At 31.3% G+C, this 12,218-nt stretch overlaps 1 protein-coding gene across 1 annotated transcript in view; it reads right to left on the bottom strand.

The window, feature by feature from the left end:
• Positions 1 to 4,413: 4,413 nt before the first annotated feature.
• Positions 4,414 to 12,218, bottom strand: part of LOC143073386 (putative tRNA(His) guanylyltransferase) — a 33,428-nt gene continuing 25,623 nt past the window's right edge. Inside the window, exons 4-7 of the mRNA XM_076248886.1 lie at positions 8,798 to 8,967; positions 8,338 to 8,426; positions 7,729 to 7,836; positions 4,414 to 6,645 (exon numbers count right to left, since the gene is read on the bottom strand). Coding sequence (XP_076105001.1) covers positions 6,454 to 6,645; positions 7,729 to 7,836; positions 8,338 to 8,426; positions 8,798 to 8,967 — 559 coding nt within the window. The 3' untranslated portion in view covers positions 4,414 to 6,453. The remainder of the gene's footprint in view (positions 6,646 to 7,728; positions 7,837 to 8,337; positions 8,427 to 8,797; positions 8,968 to 12,218) is intronic.

Genomic DNA, 12,218 nt, shown 5'->3' with positions numbered 1-12,218 from the left:
TATCATTATTTATATTTATTTATGAACAAATTATACAAGTTTGTGTTACATACATTTGTGAAATTGTTTTCATATTAAAAGCTTGTTAATTGTTATTCAGAATTTATGAAAGGTTGACATGTATGTAGTATGACATTTTATGAGCAATCTATAAACAAATGTTGAAATGTTTAAATAATTATTTGCTTCAGTATATGTAATTCATTGCTTTCTTTATTTTCTTCCAATCAAACAACATACATATCATCCTTTGTTTAATACTTTTACATGTATGAATTTTTAGAGAATAAAAGATTTTTTTAAGAAATTGCTGAAACTGATTTATTTAACTAACCGATCTCTTGAAGGCAGTTCCCATATATAAGTCAGAAATTGTTTTTGGATAGCTCTTCTCAAAAATATTTTTTATTTTTCTGTATTTTTTTAAGAATAGATGTTTGGTTTATGTCAGTGAGACAGCTAAGTACTCAAGGTCATGAAAAAAAACTTTAAAAAACCAAGTAGAGGTCAACATAGTCTTCAACAATAACCACCTGTCTTTTACAAAATCTCTAAGTATGGCCCAGTTACAAGTTGTGAACATTGAACATTGTTTATTAAAGATCTCCTATCATCATTTGAATGATGATTTCTGCGGATTCATTTATTTTTATAGGTACGAATTTTCAGGGATTGAGGAAAACTTCCATTTTAGTATATATTCGATTTCATGGTTTTGCTTTAGTCAGCATACCGGTATATTTCTATGGATAATTTGTAATTGGTTTAACAGTTAAATTCAGGTTTCCCTGTATCAACAAAGTAAACAAAAAGTTGGTATCCAATGAATAATAATGAATCCACAGTCTACCTGAGTTATATTTTTTTCACACTTATTTATTGTTAATGAATAGGGTGTTGATTTGTTGAGGCCCTTCCACTTGTATATCAGACTTTTACATTCTTTGTATCAAGGAACATTTGATGTCAGTTTTCTTTCTCATCTATTATTGTTATAACATAAACATAATAGAGGTCATGTGACTTACATTTGCATAATTATTTTTGTCTTATGAATGTTTAATTTATTCTTGTTGTAACTTACTTAGACAGTCATGGACTTGAATGATTTTCGCTTGCAATCAGGGATTAATTTTTAAATATAATCAAAATTTGCTCACCATTTTATACAATTGTATTGATTTTAATATTTTATAGAAATTTTCTCACCCAGTCATTAATCATTGCAGACACATGCTTGACAATAAGTATAGGCAGAAGTAGTCATTAGTTATCAAATCTGAAAACCAACTTATTTTTGTAGGTAGAAAAAAAATCATAAATATTGATTGTACCACTAGGGTCTTCCCTTATATAAATCACAAGAAAATTCTAAAACCATGAAAATTAAATCGCTGCCAAGTCAGGCGAATAGAGCTACAATTGAAATTAAGGAATAACAATACTCTAGTTGACTGGCGAGGCATACATATAGGCAATTTTACTGGCGAGGCATACATAGGCAATTTTATTGGCGAGACATACATAGGCAATTTTACTGGCGAGGCACACATAGGCAATTTTACTCGTGTGAAATTCACATGAATCTTTACCAGAGATTCACCTAAAACCAGCTTATACATGAAACACAAGTGAAATATCATGTGAATTGCACGTGGTTTGAGATTCATGTGAATCTCGTTTGAAATTTTTCACATGAATTCAAGTGAACTTTGCCAAATAAATTATTGGTATTTTATATGATTTTAATTGAATTTGAAAATTTAGTTGTTATTTAAATAAAAAACTTTCTTTCAAAAATCATGTGAATTTCACTTCTTGTATGAGATTCGTATGAACTGATTTCACATGTGTATTGTGTTAAGCTAATTTGAGGCGATTTTTAGTCAATGAATAAAAATTGTGACATAAAAATTGCAAGAGTATCTGTGAAAACAAGTTGGTTTACAATAATTATTTCAATATTTATTCCGATTAAAAAGGTAATGTTTCCTCACAATATACGGGATTCTTACAACATATGTAATCATTGAGGGATCTGTTAAAAGATAGACAATTACATTTGTTATTTATTCCATTTTCATAACATTTCTCAATCAGATTCTAATGTTTTACTGTTTGCTTAGATTTAGGAATTATTTTAATGTACTTGTTATTTTAGTTTCTATTGTGACTAGTATAGTTTAAGTGCATGTACACTTATGTATATGATATTTATAATTATAATTGATACATGTGGTGCTAAACAGTCAAATAAAGTACAAAGTTGTTTATGGTGGTTTAAGCCTTGGTGAGGAGTTTGTGAATCATACCCAATTATAATGCCACACTTTATTTGTATGGGGGCATTATAAATTCAGGTTGTGTTAGTCTGACATTACATCCTTATGTACTTTCCTTGTCAGATCTCGTCAGGTTAAAGTTGTGCTGTAAGGTAGTGACACCATGAAATTGTGGTCACATCAACTTTAAACTTAATACACATTTTCATTATGATGTGCGTTTCCAAAATGTATGCAAAAATATAGTTTGCAAAAATGTCGCTGTTCATAAATGTTTTTGTGCAAGTGAGGTATTGTGTCCACAAACACATTCTGTTTTGTTTACTAAGTAAAGTTGTTTAACATTTAAAGATTAATATGTTTAGTGGAAGCACTAATATGAATACCATGCATACAATTAATGATTTGTTATTTAACATTAAACGTATTTATGAAAGTTGGGAAAAGTGATGAATTTTATAATACAGTAAATTCAGAAATTATTCTGTGCATTTTTCATTGCGAATTCTACAGAATGGGCTAAAATGTGAAATTAATTATGGTAGTTTCTGAAAAAATCTGCATACAAAGTTTATCAGATACCAGAATGCGAGTTCTTATTGCTGCCTTATTCATTATGGCATTATTTGCATTGATAAAGATCTTGCAACAATTTCTGAATTTAGAGTATACATTTGTATAGAAAATTTTGTGGCTCATTCATACCAATTTCTTAAATTGCTGTCTTCATTGGATATGTATGTTATAAAGCTCCATTTCTGTTTAAAGTTCCATTCCAATTTTGTTAGTTTCTGATTTGTAAAAAGGATAAAACATCTTTGTGTAATCTTAATCAATAATAAAATTGAAATGTGCATTTTATTTAAGCTTTTATTAATTGTTCATCTTTTACATATATCTTTATTTTATATTTGTTGAACAAGTTGATTTTATTAGTATTTTTATAGAAATAAAGATACAAAAGTAGTAAAAGATTTTTTAGTTTTAACTTAAGCCAAAGATCAAGACTAAATGACTACCATGTACTTCATAAATAATTTTAAAAACACCCTTTACCCGATGCTAAAGCCCAAATCGGGTTATATCATCATATTGGATAACTTTGGTCCGCCCGATAACTGAACTGCCAGTTATCATATTCTATATAAAAAGGGCACAATCATTAATCCACCATTCTGCCTCTGAAGAAGGTCCTATTTGGACCGAAACTGGTCAGGCTATGAAACATCCCCAGGCGCTGTTAATTATGTGTATTGGCATATATACTATATTTTTATGCTTTTACATTTTTCTCACTGATACACATAGTTTATATGGCTTCTACTAACGAAAGCTCCATTTGGAGTTAATATGTTTAGAGACCTCCTATGTCAGTACACCTTGTCTATATTGCCAATTTTCTTTTGTATAGTTTACATTTGTCATTTCTTGGTTTTTTAAAGCTGGATATGTGATATGGGTTTTGCTCATTGTTGAAGGTTGTACAGAGACCTATTGTTGTTCACTGTTTTGTCCCTTGTGGTGAGTTCTAACATTGACAATCATAACACATCTTCTTATTTTTATATCAATATTGACTGAATCATACTTTCTCTCTTCCAAATAATAATTGTCAACATTTGAAAGCTCAAAGAATTTTGCTGATAGTTTCAATAAGTTGCAAATTGTTGATCTCCAATTTATTCAGTCACAAATTGTCTAGACTCTAGACGTGAATTTTTACAGACAAACACACAGCAAAGGAACTTTTCTACTGTTGAAGACCATCAGTAGATCTTTGGATGTCTTTTTGGTTTTATTGTGTTATCTTGCTGTCTCATTTAAATATCAACTTGAATTCATATATAGTCCAATCCATGACAAGAGATCGCTAATCTTATAAGAAGGGTGGGACAAGAAGTCGGCGATCTACCAAGATAGAGAAAAACTAAATAGAGGTGATCTTTCAAGCAGCTTGGACTAAATCAAAATCAAAATATTCAACAGTTATCCAAGAAAATTGTATTTGATGGAAATGCATCACACATTAAGCCTTTACATGCCTTTATTATCCAACGAACCTCCAATCGATAATCACAAGGTATAATTAGCAAGACATTTAATAAAATTTCACCATACAATTGAAGAGAAATAAGGATATTGCATATTTAATAAGGATAAAGATAATATTGTAACAACAACAGAACATACATCCATAATATTTAAACCATTTATACTGAACAATATAAAAAATGTACCAGTTAATGAAGTAGTTCACCTAATAATGCTATAAAAAAAATCTGGTGAAATGCTAACTTTTATGAATGAAAATTCATGTGTTTTAAAAAGATTCTGTGTGCCCCACATAGTTTAAAGCAAAAAGTAACAAAATTCATATGCTGGGAATCCTTTTGAAAAATATTTAAGTATTGAATGCTTCTTTTTGTAACTTCATTGGGGTTTTAAAGCGTTGACCGAAGTACATTTTGTATGAAGCATTCATTCTAAAAATGTGCGCACGGTCAATGCTTTTACAACCCTATCATGGATCATGAAAACATGATTTTTATCAAGTTTTTACTCAATTTACCTGTGCACTTTATTGTGTGTGTTAAAAGTTGACTTATCTCTGCCTATACAAATGATCCTATATTATAAACTTTGAAAGTTCCATTTATATCAATATTGATACAATTTAATGATTTTAAAGCTAACCATGCACCTGAAAAATGAATATATATAAGAAAAAGACAGAAGAGACAAGCTGAGAGTTTATAATAAATATAAAGGAGGGAAACTACAAACAGATGCATGGATGTCCAATACTACTAATACCACCTCCCTAATGTTTATACAAAGAAATTAAATATAACTAAAAACTGATACCTTTTACCCAATGTTTAGAACTAAGAAGTAGAAAAAAATCACCTTTTTACCTAATGTTTAGAAGTAGAAAAAAAACATTTTTTAAAGCTGATACCACCAACCCAATGTTAGGATGAAACAAGAATGTGTCCACAGTACACGGATGCCCCACTCGCACTATCATTTTCTATGTTTAGTGGACCGTGAAATTAGAATAAATTCTCTAATTTGGCATTAAAATTAGAATGATCTTATCAAAGGGAACATGTATACTAAGTTTCAAGTTGATTGGACTTCTACTTTATCAAAAACTACCTTGACCAAAAACTTTAACCTGAAATTTGCACTATCATTTTCTATGTTCAGTGAACTGTAAAATTGGGGTCAAAACTCTAATTTGGCATTTAAATTAGAAAGATCATATCATAGGGCACATGTATACTAAGTTTCAAGTTGATTGGACTTCAACTTCATCAAAAACTACCTTGACCAAAAACTTTAACCTGAAGCGGGACAGACGGACGAACGAACGGACGAACAGACGAACGGACGGACGAACGGACGCACAGACCAGAAAACATAATGCCCCTCTACTATCGTAGGTGGGGCATAAAAATGAAGTTAACTAAGAACTTGTACCATCAATCCAATGAGAGCTATGGAAATCGCCAATTTTCTGCACTTTTCATTAAAATATTTTAATAAGGTTAATTTTTAAAGATCATGGGGCACACAGTAGCTAATAATCATAGACACCTTTCATGAGGCCAGATAATTTCTTGGTTTTCTAAATTTACAAAGACTTAAGCTGACACGTAATTCAAATCATAATCATATGATTTCCAGAATTGAATGTTATTATAGTCATCACAGATTCTATTCCATATGTAATATACATAAATTACCCCTATTTTTACAAAGTTCCAATTGATCTTTCTTTGTTATAATTTTCCATCTGAAGTTGATTGACAGAGACTTATTTTTCTCAGTCAAGTAGAATGAAAATGTAGTAATGTCCTAAACCAAACATCTTGATGTTGCCAAGGAAATTAGAAATAAACAGATAATTTTTGGTCTTTCTATCTACAAGAGATTGTAGCAATAAAATGCCTCATTTTCAATGCCATAGATGATCTATGTCTATTAATATTTTATCAAGGGTTTGAAAATCTGATGGACTTTCTCAGTTACATTTCATTAACCTTAAATGGCCATAAATAGTGTGTTAATGACAATACGATGGTATACAGTACATTGACAACTTTTAAAACAATATATTTGCACATGAAAATTCTGTAATTTACTAAAACAATAATATCTATCAGTATCATCTACTAGTCAATATGGTAGAATGTTCCTCCCAGAATTTTTCTCCTATTAAGTCCACATGTAGAACATCTATTTTTGGATTCATTTTTGTACCATGATCTAATGAATTACTAAAGGACACAGATCCACGATGAGGCTCCTTGGTATTGGGATATGTAGAGTTCATAGGTTTTGATTCCACTGCTTTTTCCTGTAATAAAAAATATAAATATAAATTTATTAACAAGTGGCTGTCAATCCAAAAATTGTGTTTTTACTTTGTTTATAAGTGTCCTTGATAGGACTTCAACTTCATAAACAAGAGGCTGTCACGACAGCAAACCGAATTTATTAACATTTATTTGTGTCCTGGCAATATCACAAGAACCATAACTGATGAATGGTGAAAGTGAAAATTGTCAATATCAAATTTGACCTCCATTTTGTCATCAGTATCAACATATTAAAATTTGAAAAGCTTAGGTTGAAAGGTTCATGAGTAAATGCAACAACATGAATGGAAACGCCATTTTTCGATCTTTCAAGAACCATTACTCCTGAACGGTAAAAGTCAAAATCGTCATTATTGAACTTGACCTCCATTTTGTCATCAGTAACAACATACTAAAATTTCAAAAGCTTTGGTTGAACAGTTCATTTGTAAATGCAAGGACACAACTGGAAACGCCATTTTTCAATCTTTCAAGAACCAAAACTCCTGAACGGTAAGTCAAAATCGTCATTATTGAACTTGACCTCCATTTTGTCATCAGTAACAACATATTAAAATTTGGAAGCTTTGGTTAAACAGTTCATGCGTAAATGCACGGACACGACTAGAAACACCATTTTTCAATCTTTCAAGAACTATAACTCATGAACAGTAAAAGTCAAAATCGTCATTATTGAACTTGACCTTCATTTTTGTCAGTAACAACATATTAAAATTTTAAAAGCTTTGGTTGAACGGTTCATGAGTAAATGCACAGACAACATTTGGTTGCTGCCCAGCCGCCCATCCCCAAATCAATAACCGACATTTTTGTCACAAAAATCCGGTTAAAAAACCCCTTGACCAAAAACTTTAACAGACGCACAGACTGAAAAACAATGCCCCTAGTTGAGCATAAAAAATATTCTCAGTGGTAGACTAGGGCTAAGGCTTTAAACAGTCAGTAACTGTATATCAAATCAATTCAAACAATCTTAACATTTCACTGCTCAAGTATAAAATAAATTAAAATAACCAGAAACTACAAAAGATCTGTTACCAGCAGTAAATAATAACACCTACCTTACTGGGTAGAAGTATAGAACCTTTCCGATATACATCTGGTAAATTGTTGTAGTTCGTATTAAATTCTTGATATAACAGTTCATTTTTATCACTAGACATTGTTCCCTGCAAAACAAAAACAAAAATTATAATCAACAGAAAAAAGTCACTTTATTATCTCTGGATATTCATGTTTTGTAGAAGAATTGAATAATGCATAAAAATAAGCAGTTCAGTCAAATAGGGATTTCCTACTTTTTTGGAAGTAGTAGGTTTTAAAATAATGAAATGAGCATTTCTGTCATAAAACAGTCATAATTTCAACTGTGTTAAGTGTTGATAAAACAGATTATTATTGTTTTGAAAAAGTTGGCAATATTTCTAAAGAGCGTCAAAAAGACATTTTTTTTCATAAGAGACTTGCCAAGATTAATGCAGTAATTGTTTGGGTTAATTTTTCCTTTCCCAGCACTGATCACTTTCAGTAGATGCTAAAACTTCCATTTTTTACATACATGTACTGTGGGTTATGTTGAATAATTGTCTCATTGGCAATCAAATCAAATGTCCTTATTTTAAAATTTTTTTTAAATAATTATCAATAAAGTGATTTAAAATAGTTGTTACCTTTAACCTTTCCTGAGACTGAGCCGGTGTAAAACCTTTATCTTGCACTAGTTTCCAGAAACAGGTATTATACAGATTGTTTATGTGGCCTGAAAAAAATAGATGCACTGTGAGTGATTGCTGAAAGTTTCCTGTACATGTAAGTGCATGATATTTTAATGATATAAATTTTCTGCAAACAGAAGTAAAATATAAAGGCACTGTAAAGGTGTCGGATAGCATGGCACAACCAGATGATGCTTGGTGCTGTATATTAAGAAGCTATGACAAACTTGTGACAAATTTTTTGTTTACATGTTTTATAAGTAACAAACTCCAAGGGACTGTTTGTTCCATTTCGTTATAAAACTATGTTTGATTATTTCCCTTGCTTCTAAAACTTTTGAGAACCAACAGCAGATGCCACATGAGAACAATAGATCATTGATCTTCTGTCTAAGGCAAGCTAAATATCACTTACAATCTGCCTGTCTCCAGCTGAGGTAGTCTCTGAGGTTTTTATCTGATGGGTAGAGGACAACACGACTGTCAAATGCTGGAGGATACTGCAATGGCTGGACATTGAAGAATCTTGACCAGTAAAACACGTAACAGGATGAAAAGTAACTGACAATGTTACTCATTATCTTACTGAAAAATACAAAGTAACAAACATTCTTAATAAAAAATATAAGGTACCGTTAAATTACATTTACTAATTACAATGATAAAATGATTGACAACTTTTCTAATTATCTTACTGTAAAAAACAAAATTACAGACACTCTTAAAAAAAAAAATACAAGGCACCTGTAAATTACATTTACTACCGTAATTACAATGATAAATACTGGATGATTGACAACTTTTCTAACAAATACAAAATATTAGAAATTCAGCTAAAAAAATTCTGTCAATCCATCTACTTAAAGTGGACATAGGCAAATTTTTATTTTTACATGTATTTATATTTGATTGCAAAAGTTTCCCTACAAGCCCATTAAGTCCAAGTTTCTGTAGGTTGCATTTCTGTAAATATTGACAATGCAATTTCCCATAGGAACTCCTTTTACGGCTAAAACTGAACCACTTTTACTATGAAGTTTTGAAAAAAATCTTATCCTAGAATTGAAAGTTCATTTGCACCACAATTTTTTTCAAAGGTCAAAATATAGGGCTGTGTGGCATATTTTCAACGTTTATATGCCCCCAACTTCTCAGAGTTGAAACTTACACTTATTTTCTTAACTACCCCTACCTCGAATGAAAGGTTACCACAGATTTCAATGTAAACAATATGCACGTGTTTATTTACTGGTAACATTCCCCAGTTCTGTCTCTGTGATATGGAACACAGAGAGCATAACTGGGAACCAGTATGTAAACAAAATTAATTTTCTATGAATATTCTATTTCTCCCTAAAAGAGGTGTGTTGTCACTTGTCAGAAACAGCTGTAATTACAAAGTGCAACCTATACAGACATTTATTCAAATAGAAAACTCTCTAAAATCAGTTTTTCTCACATTATGACTCATTTATCAGAATTATAATCTTAAAGAAATCACTGTGTATACTTTAAGTTTTTCTTTACTATACATTTTATGCCCCCTCCCCTGTTGCAATTTTTTAAAGAATTTGAAAACAAGACTTTAATTATTGCCAGCTTACCCTAGTTACATATTTTTTGATAAAAAATGCCTAGAACCTGTTAAAAACTGTTTTGATAACATCTTGAAAGCATATCAGAATATTATAAATGTAATGTTTAGCAGTCAATCATCACAACATTCAAGATTAAAGAACCTTGGCGAGCACGCTCACATACTCCATGTCCCCACATTGTCATTGGAGAAATTAAATAAGTATAAGAAAAAAAATTGTATAAGAAAAAATATTGAATAATAATTTCCTGTCAATATACATAGTATGTCCTTATTATCTAGAAAATTTCATGAAATTCTGTTGTGTGTTTTCAGAGGAGTTGAGATGACAAACTGTTGCAGAAGTACAATTGAAGCAAATAAGTTCAAAGGGGCATAACTCCTAGAAAAAAGATTGAACCGTAATTTCCTGTCGATATGCACATCTACATAGTATGTCCTTATTATCTGAAAAGGTTTCGTGAAATTCTGTTGTGTGGTTTGAGAGGAGTTGTGATGACAAACTGTTGCAGTAGTACACTAAAGTAAATAAGTTCAAAGGGGCGTAACTCCTAGAAAAAAAATTGAATCGCAATTTCCCGTCGATATGCACAACCACATAGTATGTCCTTATTATCTGAAAAGGTTTCGTGAAATTCTGTTGTGTGGTTTGAGAGGAGTTGCGATGACAAACTGTTGCAGTAGTACATTAAAGTAAATAAGTTCAAAGGGGCGCAACTCCTAAAAAAAAAATTGAATCGCAATTTCCAGTCGATATGCACAACTACATAGTATGTCCTTATTATCTGAAAAAGTTTCGTGAAATTCTGTTGTGTGGTTTGAGAGGAGTTGCGATGACAAACTGTTGCAGTAATACATTAAAGTAAATAAGTTCAAAGGGGCGTAACTCCTAGAAAAAAAATTGAATCACAATTTCCCGTCGATATGCACAACTACATAGTATGTCCTTATTATCTGAAAAGGTTTGTGAAATTCTGTTGTGTGATTTGAGAGGAGTTGCGATGACAAACTGTTGCAGTAGTACATTAAAGTAAATAAGTTCAAAGGGGCGTAACTCCTAGAAAAAAAATTGAATCGCAATTACCTGTCGATATGCACAACTACATAGTATGTCCTTATTATCTGAAAAGGTTTCGTGAAATTCTGTTGTGTGGTTTGAGAGGAGTTGCGATGACAAACTGTTGCAGTAGTACATTAAAGTAAATAAGTTCAAAGGGGCGTAACTCCTAGAAAAAAAATTGAATCGCAATTTCCCGTCGATATGCACAACTACATAGTATGTCCTTATTATCTGAAAAGGTTTCGTGAAATTCTGTTGTGTGGTTTGAGAGGAGTTGCGATGACAAGAAACAGGACTGACGGACTGACGGACGGACAGGTCAAAAACATTATACCCTCCGCAACTTCGTTGCATGGGGTATAATTATATAAAGTATCCAATCCAGCCTCTGTCTCCAGTCCACATCTTACTGTATGCCTATTTGTCAATTAAAGAACACATTTTCTGCCTCAAATGGTCAATTTAGAATTCTTGTCACAACAGTACCATCTGTAACCATATATCTGACACAATTTAGCTACTATATATACTAGAAGTGTTCAAACAAAGCCATATTTGCAATAGTTGTATGTATGCAGATACCAGTCTGAGATATAAATTCACTTAAAATGTTGTAGAGATGACTGCTTACATCTGATTTTTGCATAACTTCCAAACATAGTTATTGTTTCTGTATCAAGAACTTTAAAATCAGAAAATCATAGCATTTACAAGTTAAATTATTTGTTTTATGACCCAGGGGGTAGCCAATTTTCTATGTTTTTTGCCCCTGGGGCCTCAAATTTCCTAAATCATTCTGCTGTTTCTAGCAATTTGAAATATTTAGTACATATTCAGGATAGAACACACTATTGTAAGTTTTCTTGAGATATTTTTGTTTTTCTAGCTTGTATTTGTTATGCCATGGTGACAAAAAAGAAGAATTAGGTGTTGCGGCTTAATTTTGGGTTATCGAAAGGACACAAATACTCCATAAATAATATTCAGGAAGGATCTATGAGTTTCAATGACTGTGAAGAGTAAATATAAGCACTTTTTAACAATTTAACTTACAAATATGCAAATGTTATGAATTAATTTTGTATCCTGAGGACTTTAAGTAAACTATGCATACTGTAAACTGTGAATTTATGCTGAGTCATCATATCTAAGGCCCAGGATTCTATCAATCTTCATTAA

The sequence above is a fragment of the Mytilus galloprovincialis genome, chromosome 4 (assembly GCF_965363235.1).
Source record: "Mytilus galloprovincialis chromosome 4, xbMytGall1.hap1.1, whole genome shotgun sequence".
NCBI lineage: Eukaryota > Metazoa > Mollusca > Bivalvia > Mytilida > Mytilidae > Mytilus > Mytilus galloprovincialis.
This window is presented reverse-complemented; position numbering and strand designations above follow the sequence as displayed.